Here is a 21,789-nt window from a genome sequence, read left to right as displayed (position 1 = left end):
TGCTGTGCATTCTGGGAAATAAGGTGACTCAACAGGGCTCTAAAGTGTGAGCATTTCACTCACGTTTGCTACTAAAAATAGAAGTGTGTGAATTGTCAAATGTATTTAGGAGTGTGTGAATGTGTGTGAATAAAACATGTCCCTGCAGGTCTTTAAAAAGTACAAAATACCTAAAATTGCATAAAGATTTGAAAACATCAGATGCAAGGAAAAAGCAGGAAATGCAATACAGCCTAATATGAGTTTTTTAACTTCAAAAGGCTGTGATTTCATGAAATAAATATGACCGCTGCATATTTCAAAGTGCGGCACTGTTGTACGTTCTAGAGGTTTGCCGTTTCGGAGCAGTTTACAATCAAAGAATAGTGCACATTTATTCCAATTGCTTATGCCTATGAGGAGAGTGTTTATCTCCTTATAGTAAATAGCAAAGCATAGTAGACATTTAGTGGTAGCAGACTTTTCAACTACTAGACATTTCTACTAAACAATAGTATACATTTCAAAATAAGAGTCCTGGTGTATTTCAAGCTCGCTTATAATTAAAAGACCCGCATTATGAATTTTTATTTTTTTCCAAGTTAACATTGATATTTTGGTAACACAATAAACAGTATCTAGCATTGAATTCAATGTAAGCTCTTGCATATATACATATATATATATATATACACACACACACACACACACATATATGTACATATATACATACATACATACATACATATATTGTATCTTGCATTTATTATATAAAGAAATATTTTTAAAATCTATTACGTTTCTAATAACACTTTTTTATTTTTTTATAAATCATTTTGCTTGTAAATGTCTTGTTGTATCCCTTTATTAAGGATCTTAATGCACTCCTGATTTTTTTCACTGCTCCTTGGGGGAAAAAAAGTAAAAGTCCAGTCCTGCTCAACCACTGTACACAATAAAATTTGTTTAATATATCCAACCAAACAAATTGCAAAACAGGTTGCTAGTAATGACTCAACCATAGTAGTCAACTAAATTCATTTGGTGTTACTATGCAACCAGGTTATAATGTTTCCTTGACAGTCTTTCCTTAAATATTGCTGGGCATTCTGGGCAATACGGTGAATCAATGCAATACTGCTTTATCAGAATTTCTTCCCAGAATATAAAGCAGTATTTAAAGAATCTCGGATAAAGAAACACTAACCTAATTGTTTAGTAACATTTAAAAACATAAAAAAGAGCTGGTTGACTTCACTAGTCAAGTCAATTTATTTCCCAGAATGCACAGTAATATTTGAAATACTGGAGACAAATTCATTTAACGTTACTTCACAACTACGTCACAATGTTTCGTAATCAAATTTTCATCAAATATTGTTTTGCTTTCTAAAAATGCACTTAAGGAAATAAGGTGACTCCACCACTAAAGTCAACAAAATTAATTTGACATTATTACACTACTAGGTTATAATGTCCTTTGTTGGTGGTCATTTAAATTCAGCTTTGCATTCTGGGAAATAAGGTAACTCAACCACGCAAAAAATGCCTTTTTTTGGACACCCACTTCCATTCAACACAGCCACTGTTACACGCTGGGCCACTTTCCTACGGCATGTTGGTAAAGAGGGGAAAGAAGCAAATCTCACTTTTTTGCCTGCTGCATGCAGTCGATAAGACCTCAGAGAGAGAGCGCAGGGGGAAAAAAAGGGGAGGGAGGGCAAAAGAGAGAAAACGAACAAGAGGGGGGACTGAGGAAAATCACAAATCTTGGAGAGCGACTCTGACTTCATTTGCCAATAGCTGAATGGTTTTGAGGGTTTGGATAAAGCACTTTCTGCACCATTGCCCCTCACCGCGCCGAGCAAGCCCTTTCCATTTAATGTAACTTTTTTCATTTTTTTTTTTTACACCAATGGGGTCAATCAAGGTGTGAACACAGCGGATAAAGGCAGTTGGCGTTCCTGCCCATCCAAATGGAGCCAGTGCACTTCAGATTCCCACTTCAGTGCTGTATAAACCATTATGATCTCTGTCCAGTCATTTACGAAGGATAGATGGCTGAAGGTAGGGCAGTGGAAAATAGCCCCGTTTGTGCATTATCTCTCTCTGAAAGTGACTGAACGCAGTTTAACCGGTGCTTTCATCCTCAAATATTATGGCGTAACGAGAGTTGTGTACAAACAGAGGCACCTCGTCTTCAACATCTATAGCCTTGCGTGAAGCAGAAAAACCGACAACAGCATGGAAACAAGTTCTTAACTACCCACTGATCCTGAGGCTGCTGTCTGCTTAAGCATACCTTTCCTTGAGGCTCTGCGTCATAATTTTTTTTTCTCAAAAATGTCAGGGATCGACTGTGAAAATTATATGGGAAGAGAGAACTTAAAATCCAGACATTTCAAAGCTCTTCCGAGAAATGCCACAGATGCCGTACTATAGTATTTGTGCATTTACACACTAAAAGCATTAGTATCTGTGAGCTATTAACACTAGAACCGCCACGGGGTAAATTTTACCAGTGGCTGTTTTTTAAATGTAAATAACAGATTTAAAATAAAACATTCAAATCTCCCAGTCATTGACTTTTACCAAAATTATGTAATTTACAATCAAATGTTGTTAAAAATTATTTAGATAAAACCAGATAACATCTATAGCCTTGCGTGAAGCAGAAAAACCGACAACAGCATGGAAACAAGTTCTTAACTACCCACTGATCCTGAGGCTGCTGTCTGCTTAAGCATACCTTTCCTTGAGGCTCTGCGTCATAATTTTTTTTTCTCAAAAATGTCAGGGATCGACTGTGAAAATTATATGGGAAGAGAGAACTTAAAATCCAGACATTTCAAAGCTCTTCCGAGAAATGCCACAGATGCCGTACTATAGTATTTGTGCATTTACACACTAAAAGCATTAGTATCTGTGAGCTATTAACACTAGAACCGCCACGGGGTAAATTTTACCAGTGGCTGTTTTTTAAATGTAAATAACAGATTTAAAATAAAACATTCAAATCTCCCAGTCATTGACTTTTACCAAAATTATGTAATTTACAATCCAATGTTGTTAAAAATTATTTCGATAAAACCAGATAAAAAACCGGGCATTTATACCTATAAGCGCCAGTGGGTCAAATTTACCCGCTATATAATGCATGTATTTTCGCTGTCATTTTCTTGCCGCTTATGTTTTAACATTGTACATTTCTAGGCAACGCCTTTCACTCACTGATTTAGCAGTTATCAGTTTCATAAATAAAGTCAAAATGACAAAAAAAAAAGGCGATTTATGGAAGGTAGGTATTAGAAACACTAAATGCCATGAGTGATGGAGAGTCTGATGGTAAGTTATGCGTCCTGGGTCGGCTCAGCATCTGACGGCTCATCTGACAGTGATCCAGATATCATATTTACATGTTTTAGCCTATAACGTTACTCTAATTGGTCAAACTTTGGTTTAATTATTACATTTTTGTCTTGCCATATCGTTTATTGTTCGCTACTGTGTTGCTATTCTAGTCTTGCCGTTTCCTGAAGAAAAAAAAATCCGATCTATATGATGTAATGAATAAAACCATTTTTTTGATTACCCAAAGTTTAATGGTGTTGTTCTCTTATTCAAATTATAAATGATATAACTAAACAAATTAGTAAATATTTAGGTGACGCTGTGCACTTGAATTTGTCATCGCATCATCCTATGCAGTGTGGTGAATTATTATTGCTCATTATTGTCTATAGGCTATTTTAGTAATTTAAATAGCATGGGTTAACTTAATATATTGATTAATGACATTGTATTAAAATATTACATCACCCAAATATTTAGGCTACTACCTTCTAATTTCCGTTGTCAGTGCAGGCTTTTTTTTTTAGCTTAGGCTACTGACCGTTATGGATTAGTGTAGCCTGCATTAAAAAGTCTTGAACATAAAACAACAGGATAAAAATATAGTTGATGACTAGACATAATAATTTCATGACTCTAGACACTTCTTTGTGAAGACAGTGGCATAATACAGTGAAATAATATGTTCTTTATCCATATAAATACAATTGTCATGTGCATGGGTAAAATTTACCCACTGGCTCTTTTAGGTATACAGCGACCTCTGGCGGTTCTAGTGTTAAAGGGGTCATATGATGCGATTTAAATTTTTCCTTTCTCTTTGGAGTGTTACAAGCTCTTGGTGCATAAAGTAGATCTGTAAAGTTGCAAAGACTAAAGTCTCAAATACAAAGAGATATTCTTTATAAAAGTTAAGAGTCAGCCACACCTACCTAAAACGGCTCGTTCTAACACGCCCCCACATATCTACGTCACGATGTGGGAAGATTTGCATAACGCCGCCCAAATGTTCACGCAAAGAAAGAAGGCTTAACTTTGATTCTCGCTGTAGTATTGTTGTTGCCGTGTGTTTCGTTGTGAAAGCGAAACTCCTTTGTTTGGCCTTCCAAAAGAGGACGATATCCACTTCATCATGCCTAGAGCTGATCCGTGCTGGTCGCTGAGGAAATACAACAACTTCGCGCTGTGGATCGCCGGATCGGATCGCTCCTTCGTCGAATCCGCTGGCCACGCCATTCTCAAGCCCGCCCGCCGCCGCTCACTCTAGCCCCCAGCCTTCGCTCACTCTAGCCCGCTGTGTGTGACGCTGTGTTTCGTTCCTCCGCTCACTTTAGCCCGCCGTGTGTGACACTGTGTTTCATTGTGAAAGTGAAACTACTTTGTTTGGCCTTCCAAAAGAGGACACAACTAGAAATCAGTGGTTAAGTTGTATTTACAACACTGTTCCAGAACAGTTCAACCCAAATTTTCAGATGTGTTCAGCACATTTTATGGAGGACTGTTTCCTGGGAGAGTAGACTACAATGCCGGCTGTTTGGACTCAAAGACTGGAAGTACGTTTTTAATATTTAAAGGATTTGCCACTGATGATTCAAACGCGAGTTTTGAGCAGTGTAGAGTAGTGCTTGTTGCTTTGTCATTTCTCCGATCACAAATGCAGACATGGTTTTATGTTTACACAGCGCGATGCCACGCCACACGTAAAAAGACAGTATAAATCATTATAATCCATAATTATGTCCCCACTGGATGCAACAAATGCCTAGTTTGTAATGGGTTTTAATATTTTTGTCTCGTCGCTCTGGCCGGACAGGGCATCACAGTATGGTAAGGGGCGTAACATTTCCGTCACACGCTTGAGGTATTCGGCCAATCACAACGCACTGGATAGCTGGCCAATCAGAGCACACCTCACTTTTCAGACCGATGAGCTTTGTAAAAATCTACGCGTTTCAGAAAGGCAGGGCATAGAGGAGAAACAATAATGTACAGTATGTGGAAAATAATGTGTTTTTTTAACCTTAAACCACAAACATTTCATTACACCAAATACACAAAATAATGTTCTTTTTAGCAACATCATATGACCCCTTTAAAGCCTATCAGCATTTAGCATGTTTAAAAAAAAACATGAAATTGGAAAAAATACCAAAGATAAATTGGGTTAAACTGACAGAAAGACACCAACCTTCTTCTCTAGTTGTGTGATCTGTTCCTTGTAGAAAGCCTCCAGCAACTTCAGCTCCGTCTCCTTCTTCTCCAGCTGATTCCCCTGGAAAGAAGTAAATGAAGAGTTGCGTGTCATTCAATTGATCATCTTCCTCAACTGCAGAGCGGTTGCAAAATTTCCTTTTGTAAATAAAAAAAATAAAATAAATACATTAGTCAACAAAAAACTATGAAAGTATTGATTAAGTAATGTGCTTTATACTTCTAGCAAATCATTAAACCCACCAAAAAATATATATATATTTTTGGTCAGTGGGTGGTCAGTCAATTGTTCTTGAATCTTGACCGATTCCAAAAATAAGGAGGCTTATTGCATTTTTTTTTTTGTAAAGGAGAAAAAAAAAAAAAAATTTAAAGTTTAAAACAAAAAAATTAGTGTATAAAAAACTTTTACATTTTAATATTACTAGCAAATATATATATTAAAAAAACAAACATTAAAAAATACAAATTCTTTTTGGTGTAGCCAGTGAAAATTTTGGCATTATATTTAAAAATCTGAACTAGTGGCCTGACTGAACATCCAGAAAAAAAAATACCTTATAGACCAGAATGTGCTGATGAACTTCTTCCTTAGAAATAAATGTGTTGCAAAATAGAAAGCAACACAATGCCCAAAATCAAGCCCTGTGATCTAGTTGGTGATATTAATAATTTCAAAAACATTTTTATACCATAAGGCTTATAAGCTTAGGACATTGAAAGTCCAACTGTCATTTTTTGGAATTTCACTATTTGTTGGCATTTCCAGAAGATTCATCAAGGTTTTCAAGACTTTTGGGCAGCGAATTAGCAAATGCTTTCTGCAGCATATGTCCCTACTGGTCCTAAACTGTTGACCATACTCAAGAGAGGCCAGACGCAGGACGTTGCACAGCGCCGCTACACTCAAACAGCATGGACCAAAAGCTCTTAAAACCGATCTGCCGACTCTGCCAGAGACTTTAGGAAAAGGACAGCTGGTGTAAGATTTTCAGCCCTCGAAAAAAAGCATTGAGGGGGATTTGCAACACGGAGGGATTCCAAAAATAAACAGAGAAAGTGAGGACGCAAGATAACGATGTACACTAGTTTGTAGGCGATTTCGTCCATGCATGTGACGCTCAAACAGGTGTGCAATATCTGAACGCGATTGGCTTGTTTGGCACCGATTCTGCATGCTCAAAGCAGGGGGGATTGACTGTCTTGAGATGATATGGACTATTTGTGAGCATGCAAACATCTGTGCCACTGAAAAGCAAAAGCGGCGATTACCTTACACAACACTGAGGGATATACAAGCACATGCAAACATACAAAAATGAGTGCAAAGCTGCAAAAAGACCAAGTATTCAAACAATATTCGACAAGGGAACGCAGTAAGTGACATGACCGCACACATGCACGCATCCCCCCCTGTAATTAGCTTCCCTCATTCCGCAACTATGTACGAGACACCGATACATTAAGCCCAGCGGGGTACAGCATTCACACAGTCGTGCTTTCTCGCATAGACACACGTGCACGAACGCTGTGGTGGAGAGACGCCCCATGGCGCTGACCGGGAAAGAGGCGCATGTACTGTAGCAGCCAGACAACAGTGAACAACAAAGCACAACCCCAAATTACGGGCATACATAATCACCCCCTTCCCTCTGCCTCCTGTCTCGGGCGAGCAGTAAATCACCTCCATCAGCACGAGCATCATATGCAATTTTCTAGCTGGGTAGCTCCGAAACCGCCACGGAGGCCGACACAGTTTGCATGCTCACAATCGGGGCTTAATGCATGAAAACCAAAACACCATGTTCAAATGAGGAGCGAACAAGATGCGGAGAGATAGGAAGAATGAGAGAAATGTAACAACGAATGTGGAATAGGTCATGCTTACCCAGCCATCCAGTTCAGAGGCAGGCATAAGAAAGAGAGAATGAGGGAAATAAGGAGGGAAAACATCACTTAACCCTTAGCTACAGGGGGGAAAAAAGGTTCTTCAACATATAATGACATGTTTGAAAAATGTACATCCATATTTAAAATTTTAGGTTTAAAGAAGACATGAAACCACATTTATGGGGTTATTTTAATATATATATTTTTTATATTTTCAATGGGAAATACTAAGGTGCAGGACTTGTATATATTGGGACTTGATTGGACGTGTTAGGAGCGCAGCATGTTAGGCTATGATAGCATTAGTGGTGCTTTTAATACTTCTAGTTAATATAAAAATACAGTGCTAAAAATAAACTTTTTTGATGGGGCCAGGGAAAATGTTGGCAGGCATAAGGTTAGGGTGCTATAACTAGTGATTCAATAAATTAATTTTTTACAGAAATACCAAATCCAAAATTAAAATTTTCATTTAGCTGAAACCCCAAAATAAAGTTTATTTAATAGTCAATTAATTCATCACTTGAGTTGCATATAAACATTTAAACTGCACATAAGGCAGGTTTATATCAACTTTTTAATGATATAATTATGTTTCTACTCCGATTCATTGTTAAAATATAAACTATTGTTGCTTTAATTTTGTTATAAAATAGTTTGAAAGCTCAGAATTACATTCATATCGAAAGTGGCAAAGCACAAAGCTTATTGTGATTATTGGATGGTGCACTACAAACTGCGTTAAGTGAAGTTTTGTGAACCGTCAACTGAAAAAAAACAGCACAGACTAAAATATCTTGGTTTAATGGAAAGAAGATCAATTAAAAATGAGAAATCAATATCGTCGCAGCCCTAGCATCCACACAGCTGACAAGTTGTAGATGATCTACGTTGTTTGCATTAAATAGACACTGACAGTCAAAACGTGCCATTGAAAAATTGCTACCTAAACATCACAGTTTCGGTTAACGATTTTATCTCTTCAAATCTGCTTTGGCCAAAACCAAAAATTCATTTCAGCTGAATGCTTTTGGTTGACAGTACACTACTACTTTTATAAGTTATTCATTTCATCTGGTTACATCACCAAAAAAGAAAAGACAATGAAGGCAATGAAAACACTTAGAAAAACACGAACTGATGAATCATGGATAATATGCCCAAAGACATTAATTAAAAAAGTAAATGGGGTCAGTTTTGATTTAATGTGGACTTTAAGCAATGTTTTTTGTAGAAACCTTTTTTTTTTTAAATGTAGTTAAAATAGGACAGAATTCTCTCTGACAGCTTCAACAAACTGTTTACATCTTATGTCTATGTTTTGTGCTTGACCAGTTAAATATCAAACATGAAAAGGAGACTGTAAAAGGCCAAGCACAAATCTCCAAGGGATCCTAACTGCAACTGTAAATTGGGTGCTAACAAATGTATTATGTGGTATGGAATCACTCCTCATTATAGGAGCAGCAGCAGAGCGTTTCACACGTATTTAATGAACATGGAGGAGAGGGTAATCTGGTCTGCTTGCTGAAGCCAAGTGCTCAACACTGCCAGGGCTCGCATGGATCTACAGCGATAAGCAAAAGGAAAGGCTGAGTTAAAACCAAGAGCTGAGCATCAGAGGAGACCTACAAATATGGTTCATTTTGCACATGCTGTTAACAGAAATCAGCTTAAAATTAATTAATCATTCATTTTCTATTTTATTTTTTTTGCTGCATTTATGAAAATCAGTGTTGATAGCTAAAACTAAGACTAATAAAACCGTTTCCTTCATTGAAATAAAGCTGAAATAAAAACTAATATTAAAATTGGATTAACTTAAACTAAATTTAAGCAAAAAAATTTTTTTTGAAATATTGCTTCGGCAACTACCTAAAATAAAATTTGTTAAAAAGTTGAAATACTACAATTGCTAAAACTAAAGCTGAAATTTACATTTACATTACATTTAGTCATTTAGCAGACGCTTTTATCCAAAGCGACTTACAAATGGGGACAATGTTTAATTGTTTAATCAAAATCAACAAAAGAGCGATGATATACAAGTGTTATAACAAGTCTCAGTTAGCTTAACGCAGTACACGTAGCAAGGGTTTTTTAAATAATATAATAAATAAAAAGAAAACAGATAGAATAGAAAAAGAATAGAGCAAGCTAGTGTTAAAGTTCTTTTTTGCTTTTGTTAATTGTATAATAAATGAAAACAGATAGAATACAAAAAGATTAGAAAGGAAGTGTTAGTTTAGTTTTTTTGTTGTTGTTTTTAAGAATAGAATTAGAATAGAGAGTGCTAGAGTTAGAGGGTCAAATAAAGATGGAAGTGATGTGTTTTTAGCCGATTCTTGAAGATGGCTAAGGACTCAGCTGCTCGGATTGAGTTGGGCAGGTCATTCCACCAGGAGGGAACATTTCATTTAAAAGTCCGTAAAAGTGATTTTGTGCTTCTTTGGGATGGCACAATAAAGTGACGTTCACTTGCAGAATGCAAGCTTCTAGAGCAGTGGTTCTCAAACTTTTTTCCACCGGGCCGCACTATGGTCCAAGTGCAAGTCTCGCGAGCCGCACGCATATCATTTACATATTACGTCAGTAATACAAACCAACCTGATTTATAATATTAAAGCCTAAATATTATATCTAATCGATTACATTCATTGAAATAAATAAATAAATAATTCTACTCCCCATAAATAACACCCAATTTTGTGAAATTCGGCTCGAAAGGAGTAACAGCACAATCATAGGTGGAGTTTCACTTTTATGCGTGGGGGGGGTACCCACTGGTAGACGAGCCATGAGCACTTTTTTATATGTTCTACATTTCATGTATTTATGTAACACATATTCTACATTAAAAAATAAATTTAGAATGAACAATAACTGCTGTACAAAGAGTAAAAAAAAAAACATACCTATGCAGAAAAGCTGCCTCTTTTTCCGAATTGCGCAGATGACCACTATCTTTCTTTCATCTCTTCTGATAAATTTTCAGTCAAATCGTTTTCTGTGTGCTAGATCAGAGCTAGAGCCCTGCATTTCAGCCCAGGCCCGATGGGCCCCTACTTTTTTACACGCCTCGGGCTGGGCTTCGGGACAATTTTCACATCATAGTTCAGACGCGGACAGGACCTCGTGTTTGTTTTAGGCTTCTCCTTATTTTTATATTTTAGACATCCATCAACTAGTGATGAAAAAGATTGCCGCGCTGGTGGAAACAACACGAGACCGTGCTGCCGCGACTGTCAAGAGCGGCTCGACGGTGTTTAGTGTCCAGCAGCAGCAAGTATGGTGCGTGCCGTCAGCGCAGCTGAAGAGTTCTGCACGCAATAGGCTTAAGTTTGCCGCAAAGCCCCAGCAAAAGTTTAGAGAGAAGTGCATCTTTACGGATTATGATTATAATGAAAGAGCTTTTGTTTTTTATTTGTTTTATTTCGTTAAGTAGTAATTTAACGTTTTCTATAGATATATGTATCATGTCTGTGAGGCATGTATTCACTGAGTTTCGGTTCATTTTTGTGAAGCGCTCCTGTACAAGAAGAGACGGCAGAAAGCGCATCATGTTTGTTTTCTTTATTTTATTAAAGCACAACGTTTTGTTGATATTGTGAGTGCACACAAATAAAATTAGACCCTTTACAGTTTTGAATGATGTATTACTCTTACCTTTATGAGCAAAAATCACGTATCCACTGCGCCTCCATGTCCTGCAAAGCGCACTTTAGCTAAATGAATTGTAAAACTGAAAGTAATTTTTAAAAATTGTGTTCAGCATGGTGGGCCGCATTTGAATCCTTGACGGGCCGCGGGATGAGAACGATGCAACGCGTAAAAAGACAGTATAAGTCATTATAATCAGCAATTATGTCCCCACTGGATGCAACAAATGCCTCGTTTATAATGGGTTTTAATGTTTTTGTCTCGTCGCTCCGGCCGAACAGGGCATCACAGTATGGTGAGGGGCGTAACATTTCCATCACACGCTTGAGGTATTCGGCCAATCACAACGCACTGGATAGCTGGCCAATCAGAGCACACCTCGCTTTTCAGACCAATGAACTTTGTAAAAACCGGTGCGTTTCAGAAAGGCGGGGCATAGAGGAGAAACAATAATGTACAGTATGTGGAAAATAATGTGTTTTTTTTTACCTTAAACCGCATAAACACATTTCATTACACCAAATACACAAAATAATGTTCTTTTTAGCAACATCATATGACCCCTTTAATTATTCTGGCTGCTGTGAGAAAAGGCTATAAACAATCGGCCACCTGCAGGATCCTCACACGCGATAGCCTAGTAGCAGGGACAACTTCTTTATGTTTACAGAAGTGACATAATGACGCAGCAGCATGCTCGAATTTCTTGTGAAAACCTATCCATACCACTCAAATTAGAAAACATTATTAAAAGCTAACCATTGTGAATCGGGCTAAAGGCGATAGTTTTGAACACTGGCTGGTTATGCACTTGCTCAAATATTGATTTCGGATCATTTTTAACCAAAAAAGTTATGGACTGCAGCTTTAATATAGATTTCAATTAATGTGCAGTCGCAGGCGTAAATATATTGGCTATTTTGAAATACAAAATGAAGGTAGCTTGAAATAAGCTACCTTTGAATGCGGCTCATCCAGTTAGATTTCTGTGTCGGACATTTACTTTTTTTTTTTTTTTATCATTTATAGGTATCCATTTATAAAATGTAATTTACAAAGCTACAAAGGTTGTTACCATGATGCCAACAGAATGCAGACTGCCTAAAATAGCCTCTCGAGGAACTTAAAGTGACTCTATGACAACTCTTAGCTGAAGAATCAAGAGTTTGCTCCCTGCTGGTCTAATGACGGCAAACTCATCACAGAGTCTGTTGAGACACACACACAGACACAGCTCCTGACTACGCACACGCCTTGTCGTTTCTTTTTTTATCCTCTTTAAATTCTCTGTGGTGACAAAGCCAATCTGATGGGCGTGCTGCACTCATGTAACGCTCTGTTTGGGATCTGGAGCAGGCTGATAATACTCAGGCAAGCATGAATTACACTGATAAGTCAAGAAATGAGCCCTGCTCAGAGTTGGTTTACCGTAAACAATGGTGCATGCGTGTGTGTTAGGCTGTAACTCAGCACCGAGGACAGGATAGATGCAAAGTGACAGGCCGTATACGCTCAAGAAGAAGTGAGGACACTGTGTCACGGCCGGTAAGGGGCACCGTGGAAAAATAGGGTCTGGGTCCAAATGCAGGTGAAAACTTATTTTATTCCCAACAGAAAGGCCGACAAGGCAAAACAAAAACAGGTCTAGGGACGCCAATTAGATTTTCGTGTGCGACTTTTTCTTTTTTTTTTTTTTTATCATTTATAGGTATCCATTTATAAAATGTAATTTACAAAGCTACAAAGGTTGTTACCATGATGCCAACAGAATGCAGACTGCCTAAAATAGCCTCTCGAGGAACTTAAAGTGACTCTATGACAACTCTTAGCTGAAGAATCAAGAGTTTGCTCCCTGCTGGTCTAATGACGGCAAACTCATCACAGAGTCTGTTGAGACACACACACACACACACACAGACACAGCTCCTGACTACGCACACGCCTTGTCGTTTCTTTTTTTATCCTCTTTAAATTCTCTGTGGTGACAAAGCAAATCTGATGGGCGTGCTGCACTCATGTAACGCTCTGTTTGGGATCTGGAGCAGGCTGATAATACTCAGGCAAGCATGAATTACACTGATAAGTCTAGAAATGAGCCCTGCTCAGAGTTGGTTTACCGTAAACAATGGTGCATGCGTGTGTGTTAGGCTGTAACTCAGCACCGAGGACAGGATAGATGCAAAGTGACAGGCCGTATACGCTCAAGAAGAAGTGAGGACACTGGAGGAATGATGAACTGAAGGCTGCTAAACACATTACATTAGCTATAGCGTATTATCACGGAGTTCTCCATCAAAGTTTCAGCATTTAGTTTGAACAGAGTTGCTCAAACAGCTCAAATAACAGGTTTTTCAGACAAATGTTAAAAAACATCTTTGAGTAATCATATCGCTTACTAAATTAATCTGTGGAACAAAAATTGGATTTATTTTTTTGTCCAAACAATGAAAGTCAATGTTGTTCAGACCCCAAACACTTTCAACTTAATCCAAAAATAAATAAATATCAAGATATTTGTTTGTTTGAGGGTTACTTTAGTATTGAGATACTCTGATAAGTCTAGAAATGAGCCCTGCTCAGAGTTGGTTTACCGTAAACAATGGTGCATGCGTGTGTGTTAGGCTGTAACTCAGCACCGAGGACAGGATAGATGCAAAGTGACAGGCCGTATACGCTCAAGAAGAAGTGAGGACACTGGAGGAATGATGAACTGAAGGCTGCTAAACACATTACATTAGCTATAGCGTATTATCACGGAGTTCTCCATCAAAGTTTCAGCATTTAGTTTGAACAGAGTTGCTCAAACAGCTCAAATAACAGGTTTTTCAGACAAATGTTAAAAAACATCTTTGAGTAATCATATCGCTTACTAAATTAATCTGTGGAACAAAAATTGGATTTATTTTTTTTGTCCAAACAATGAAAGTCAATGTTGTTCAGACCCCAAAGACTTTCAGAGGAGAAAAATACATAAAGGTTTTAAGAGCAACTTAATCCAAAAATAAATAAATATCAAGATATTTGTTTGTTTGAGGGTTACTTTAGTATTGAGATACCATTATAGCTTTTATACATATTTTGAATTAAGTTTTTTGTAAGTTTTTAAATCTGTTTTCATTTTAATTTAAAAGTTTTAGTAATTTTGTTGTGCTTTTGTCATTTTTATTAGTTTATGTCTATATTGTTTTTATTCATTTTTTATTTCAGTTTTTATTGTAGTCGTTTTAGTACATCAAGTTCAACTAGTCATGAAAATGAATACAAACTTCTAACTTCATTGGCATGTTTATAATGAATTTACATTTTTAGTTATGCCAACTTAAACAATAATTTATAGGGTAGAAACTCTGAGTAAAAAACGATTTTTAATCCTTATCCGGTAAAAAGCTGGAAAAGCCATGAGGTCTTCAAATATTTTGTGGACAATCAGAACCCATGGAGTCAAAAATGTTGAGAACCACTGCATTACAGCATCTCAATTACACATAAAATTTCAGCATTACGCATTGCCAGTTAGAACAAAAATGAGATTTGGATGTTAAAATGTTTCAGTCAGACACCACATAATTCAAAAACATAATTAAAACAGCTCATTTCTATTTAGTACTACCTCTAGTAATGATAATCCGCAATTAAATGCTCTCCCCGTATGAGATGTCCAGATAACGGTCTTACCAGACGGCTATTGATTAAACTGGGTCTTACGAAAAACTGATTTAATTTAATTTCAAGTTTTGGAGGCAATGCAACTGAAACTCGCTATGAGTAACAGTTGTCGCATATTCTCAGATTCGTCTCCTGCACAAACACACACACACATTGCATCTGTTGTGTCCTGCGGTGTGTGTTTATACTCCGTCATCCCCTCTAGGTTGGATGTGCTGCGTTACCATCTGATATCTGGGCACAGCTTCCCTCCCGCTTTCCTTGTCTATTTACTCGTCTGCGTTTATTTAACACATAGCTCCCGGCTACGCAATAAATTAGCACTTAATATTCAAACTGACTACCCAGAGTGCACAGCTCTGCAGTCCTCTGGGGAGGAGAAGGAAGGGCCACTTGCTTCTCTCGTGCCTTTTCCATGAATAATTTCTCTGCCGGCGTTTCGCCTCTTATCTGAGCCTGATCCGACCACCGTGTCAGAGAGAGCCGATGTCATTTTCGAGCAGGGTCTCGAACGTGATATTGATGACATGAGGGAAAAGAGATTAGAGCAACGAGACAAATCTAGAGGAACTATTTGACAGAGGGTTGGGATTCGTTCGGCACCAGAGGGAGAGACACAGGAATCAGCCCGGAACGGTCAAGTGCTCATGAGGTATAAAAATTTAATATGCTGATCTTCCTTTACTGAATGGCAGGTAAAGTGTACAGCTATCATTCATAATCCCGACTGCCTTCAGAGGTTACCTGCCCCTAAATGATACTGTTCTCCAACAAATTTCATAGTTGCACCTTTTTTTTCTTAAAATGCTCAAGGAACGTCATTGCCAAGTTGTGTTCATATGGAAAATGTAGGTTTAGGTTTAGTCCCAGTTCTCCTCTCTCTCCCAAAATAATTTTCCTTCCCATTTCAAATTTTCAGTTCAATTAAAGTAACAAAAACGTTGAACTTTTTTCTTAAAGTACTCAAAGTAACCTTTAAGAAAAAGTCTGAGATGTGGACTAGTGGTTATCACATGTCAGGGGCGGATTGGCCATCTGGCAATTCTGGCAAATGCCAGAGGGGCCGGACCATTTTGTTTAATGTGGGCCGGTCAGATTTTTTCTAAATATATATAAATAAAATTTTTACGGGCCAACAGCGCATAGGACAGGTTGTTATCGCCTGCACGATTTCTCTATGGTTATAATAATAATAATAATGTTAATAATAAATACATGTTAAGCATTTGGCCCAGTCGGCAACGGCCGGCCGCCTGGTCCCGAGATGGGCCGACAAAACCGTTCAGTCAAAATCAAGCACGTCATCAGAGAGATTGCAACACGAGCTAATTTTCAGTAAAAGCTAGATAATGGACCGTAAAAAAGGAAAGGCGGTGCAGAAAAACGCTGCAGACGCTGCAGGTGCAGACGCTGCTAAATGCGTAAAATTAACCGAACTCTTTTCAAAAGGTTTAAATTCGGCTGCTGCAGTGGAGGACAGTTAGTGCCGCAGAGGTAAGAGGAAAACAGAAAATACAGCTAGCACAAGTCATTTTCACACTACTTCTGCCAGTTAGCTCCTGTGTGTTTTTTTTTGACAGTAGCGTACATTGTATTAAACATCTTAGCGTAGAACCCCAGTATATTTTAAAATGTCATTGCTTCGTGATAATTGGTTAACTTAAGTGTTAACGAGCCTGTTACTGAATTGAATGACTGAAATATCAGCAGATAAAGTGGGATTTAGGGTAAAAACTGATGTAGGCTACTTGCAATATAGTCTAACACATCATAAACCTATAGCAATAGCACTGTAGACATTTGTAGTGAACTTTACTTTGAATATGTAGATACATAAGTTTACAGTATGCAATTAATCCTTAGGTAGGGTGGACTGCAGAGTCAAGTGTCATGGAGGTAGGAAGACACAATGAGAGAGACACACCCTGATACAGATGCAGCCAGTTTCTTAATAATGTGGCTCTAATTAACTATTAATTAACTCTTAGGATAGGAGGAACCTGTGCCTGTTTCACACACACACACACACACAGAGAGAGAGAGAGAATCACACTCACACAAAAATGCACATGCAGCACATACTAGCAACACTTCAGCATACTTTAATTCACAAATAATTGTATATCAAAAAAGGAGTTACTGCTGCTACTATTTATAGTTTTTGCTATATATTCTATTCCCTTTTTTTGCTATTATTACTTGTTTGTATTCATGTGTATTCCAATGTTGAGAGCAGTCAGTGAGAAAATATTTTGCTGTAATGTTTAAGTCCTATACTGTGTTCATTAACTAGGATGTTGCTGGAATCAGTACAGCCAGAGACCCCTGGTCTTTCAACAGCAGTGCTGTGAGGAAGGATGCTACGGTAGGCTGCTACGGTAGGCCTAGCAGAGACAGGGAGGAGTGTGGTAGAGGTAGGAAAAACCCAGCAGACAGACAGTGACAACAAAGAACAACATACTGTAGAGAATGACGGTAACAGCAGACAAATGGCATAAACAGACCACACAGACTCTACAACATCCTCAGATTATTTTTCTTTTGTTTTTACTGTATGTGTAAATTTGTTATAAACGTGTGCTCTTTAAAAAGTAGTAAGCATTGTTTGCCAATGTTTAAATATCTGTTACATATATGGTACTGCTTATATTATTTCACCATCTGTACACAAATGTAAGTAGTGAATGTGTGTGTCCATGGGTGTGGTAATGTGGGCCGGTGTGGCTACAGTGCCAGGGCTGAATTTTTGTCCCAGTCCGCCCCTGTCACATGTGGTGCCATTTTGGTGCTCATATGGGAAATGAAGGTTTAAATACAGCTACAATCTTATTTCCTCTCTCTGCTCAAATAATTTCCTGACCTGTCGTCTTTCTAATCCTAAAGTCAATAAAAGTGAGAGAAAGTCCAAAAACAAACTTTATCTTTCAAACTAATTTTCTACTTCTCTTAAAAGGCAGCCTGGGAAAAAAAAGGAGTTGTGGACTAGTGGCTAACTAGCACATTTTTCAGACTTGTTGAGCCTTGGTGCTCACTCAGAAAACACAGGTTTGAATCCAGACAAACTTATTTGACTTTTGCAAGACACTGTCTTTCATTTCACCATCCATAAAGGTGTCAAAATAAGTCCCATTTAAAATTCTGACATCAATAAAAGTGACAAAATGTCCAAAAAGAGCCAAACTTTGTTGTTTTGGTGCTCGTATATGAAATAAAGGTACAAATCCATCCACAATCCTATTTCCTCTCCGTTCAAATAATTCTGGTTCTGTTTTCTTTCTAACCTTGCAGTCAGTATAGGTGACAGGAACAGTCAGACTTTCTCTTCCAAACACATTTTTTTGTTCTCCTTCAGGCAGTCTAAAAAAAAAAAGTTGTGGCCTAGTGGTTAGCACATGTTTCAGACATTTAGAGTCTTGGTTATCATACAAATTCAAAATTATTTGTCAATTACCTGATTATTTATGTCTATTTCTGATTATTTCATATTCATTTCACTGTCAATAAAGTCCAAAAAACGACAAACTCAGCATTTCTGTTAAAATGCTATATGTTCATGTTGAGGCTAGGTGCCCACACAGGAAACACAGGTTTGAATCCAGCCTTAGAAATAAGAAATATTTCAATATTTATTTATATTAAATAACTTTCTAATTATGTGTTCAACTAAGGTCACAAAAAGTAGTAAGTTCAAAATAACCAAATTCCTCATACTTTTGTCATAAACACTGGCATTTTGAGGTTGACATGGAAACCAGAAAATCATTCTCAAATGACACAAAGACGCTTACCAGAACAACCTGTGACACACTCAAAAAAGCCCTTTCGACAGAGTGATAAGTAAACACTTACAAACACAGAGACAGCACAAGACCTAATCCTGCACCTAATTCCCTCTTATCCCAAACTCCTGCTCGAACAGCGACGCTAGAACGGAAGAAACGGTGCAGGAGGCACAGGATAAAATCTATCCACTCCACCTGCCTGCCGCGGGCCCCGTTGGCAATTACCTGAGCTCTGGCCTGGCTTGAGCTCAGAGAGCGCGAGAGTCTTAATGACTTTGCATGCAGGAAGATGTCAGAACTGAGATTACAATTACTGATAGGACTCTGCTACCAGACCGACTCTCTTCTCTCTCTCTCTCATGCCGCACCGGATTACTCACACTGAGCTTCTCTGATAAACTGCATGGCGAGGGGAGATGAAAAGTAGGTAAATAAATAAACGAAGGGATGACGTTTTCACAAGGTGCGGCGTGTGCTTATTGTTATCTTCTGTTGGAGGTTGTGGGGGGGTTGCTGATGTGTCTGATGAGGTATGTTATGAGGCTGGAGTTTCACAGCCTTGATGAAGAGATAAAGCTTTCATTTCCAAAGGAAATCACTAGTCATTTAATACACACACACACACACATGAATGCATAAAGAACTGCAGTGAAATCCTTCATTTTCAATATAATATATTTACATACATAGAGAGAGAATATGAAGGATTTTAGTGAAACTACACCGTGTTGCATGAACTGCATTCATTTGAAATAGAAATCTTTTCAGTGAAAAATTTAAGGGGGTCTGAATACTTTCCGTACCCACTGTATGTCTTTACTGTAACTTTTGATCAATTTAATGTGTCCTTGTTGAATAAAAGTCCTTGTGATATCAATTTTCTTTTCAAAAAATTAAATCATCTTACTACATTTTTTAAAAAACATTCAAACAGAACAGTTATTTTACATTGTAAAAATATTTCACAATATTATTTTTTATACAGCAGACAAGAGCAAAACTTAAGATTATGCAATAGCAAACAACTGATTCTAAAAATCTAGCACTGATACTCATGTTATCAGAGTCTCAGGCAAACCCAATGAATGAATGAATGAATGAATGAATGAAGTCTGCCTTGCTTCAGTTTACTCTCATGAGCTAAAACCACACCGTTTTCTCAACTCAAGAGATAGATAGTGGTAACAAAAAGTGACCACTATTCCAAATTTAAATACTGTAATAATGTACCAGAAACATTTTACAATACCAATTGGCACTTAAGACCTCTTGGGCGTTGTATTGAGATTTGGCAGACATTAAAACACTGACGTGGTGTTAAAAGAGTTATTCTGCCATCTAGTGTCTAACAACTGAATTTAAACTGTATGCACAAATTATATTCAAAGAAAACAATATTTAAAGATGCCAAGGAAGTACTAGTGTAACATCAAAATACTGATCAGGGGAATGTATAAATGAATAAATGATAGTGATCTCATACTGTAAAAGGACTAAATCGAATCACTACATAACCTGATTATACAGAACAACAGGAAGTGAGCCCCCACAGCCTCCATTCACACACAAGTGTGAAACTTAGTGCAATGATGTCACACCATCGCAGGTACACTCAAAAACCAGAGTTAAAAAACATCATCCATCTGACGCAAAATCAGATACGAGAGGTTGGAAAAGGATCAGAGTGCTTATCGCAGAGAGATAAGCCAGGCATAGATGCACTCCGATTATTTTAGCATCTCTCATGCATAAGTAACAACTGAGCTAGAGGAGCAGGCGGGCAGCTGAAGCGGTGTTAATGAGACGAACTTTTTAATGGAACTGTGGAAAGAGAGTGCCAAATGCAAATGCAACTTATCACCTCTCCCTGCCAACAGGCCAGGGAACGCATTAATGCGTTTAAGAGCAAAGAAATTACCCACAGTTCTCCCCTCTCTCTCCGTTATTTTTTTTATTTATCTTGTGAAGGCTTGTCATGTACAGTGAGTGCTCATGGAGGGCAACCGCACAGGCCCTGGCAGATGGATGGAGAAAGTAAGGCAGGAGATGAATAGACAGTGAATGGTGCATTTCACAGAAAAAAGTGTTCCTGCAGTCTGAGTGCGAGTGCATGGGCGGAGGTGACACATTACTGCATTTTAATACATTTGTACTGTCCTCTCTGTGGAAGACAATATCTTAGAGAACAGCAATTCTTTATGACCCCTTTAATCTGAAAAAAAGAACTGTGGAAAGAGAGTGCCAAATGCAAATGCAACTTATCACCTCTCCCTGCCAACAGGCCAGGGAACGCATTAATGCGTTTAAGAGCAAAGAAATTACCCACAGTTCTCCCCTCTCTCTCCGTTATTTTTTTTATTTATCTTGTGAAGGCTTGTCATGTACAGTGAGTGCTCATGGAGGGCAACCGCACAGGCCCTGGCAGATGGATGGAGAAAGTAAGGCAGGAGATGAATAGACAGTGAATGGTGCATTTCACAGAAAAAAGTGTTCCTGCAGTCTGAGTGCGAGTGCATGGGCGGAGGTGACACATTACTGAATTTTAATACATTTGTACTGTCCTCTCTGTGGAAGACAATATCTTAGAGAACAGCAATTCTTTATGACCCCTTTAATCTGAAAAAAAGATTAAAGGGGTCATATGATGCGATTTCAAGTTTTCCTTTCTCTTTGAAGTGTTACAAGCTGATTGTGCATAGATAAGATCCCTGAAGTTGCAAAGACTAAAGTCTCAAAACCAAAGAGATATTCTTTATCAAAGTTAAGACTCTGCCACGCCCCCCCTAAAACGGCTCGTTCTAACACGCCCCCACATATCTACCTGACTATGTGGAAATATTTGCATAATGCAGCCCAAATGTGCACGCAAAGAAAGAAGGCGTGGTTTCAGTAACCGCAGTTATTGTTGAAGCAGTCATGTCAGGGAGACGCTGTTTCAGTGCGAAAGCGAAAGCACTTTATTTGGCCTTCCAGAAGTAGATGCATTTAGGAATCTTTAAGATTACTTACAACAGAACAGCAATGCATTTTATAGATGACCGTTTCGTGAACCTAAAGAGAGGAGGTAATATTGACTTTGCTATGACAATCTGGCGCATCTGAATCAGCTACTGTTTTGTTATTAGTTGAAGTATTTGCTAGTGACTGTTCAAATGCGGAGTTTTGTGCATCATGTGTGTGTGTGTGTGTGTGCATGAGCGAGAGAGGGGGGGGGGGGTCACATCAAAGGGGGGGGAGCTGTTTTAACCGT

The 21,789-nt window shown here is 38.1% G+C and overlaps 1 protein-coding gene across 2 annotated transcripts in view; it reads right to left on the bottom strand.

Moving 5' to 3' along the window:
* Positions 1–21,789, bottom strand: part of LOC107598676 (MICOS complex subunit mic25a-like) — a 75,401-nt gene that overhangs the window by 43,682 nt on the left and 9,930 nt on the right. For both annotated transcript variants that reach the window (XM_016290076.1, XM_016290071.1), the window contains exon 6: positions 5,519–5,602. In XM_016290076.1, the coding sequence (XP_016145562.1) occupies positions 5,519–5,602 (84 nt within the window). The remainder of the gene's footprint in view (positions 1–5,518; positions 5,603–21,789) is intronic.

This window comes from Sinocyclocheilus grahami, unplaced genomic scaffold (assembly GCF_001515645.1).
Source record: "Sinocyclocheilus grahami isolate Dianchi unplaced genomic scaffold, SAMN03320097.WGS_v1.1 scaffold13.1, whole genome shotgun sequence".
NCBI lineage: Eukaryota > Metazoa > Chordata > Actinopteri > Cypriniformes > Cyprinidae > Sinocyclocheilus > Sinocyclocheilus grahami.
Note: the sequence above shows the minus strand (reverse complement) of the source record. Positions and strands in the feature narration are given on the sequence as shown.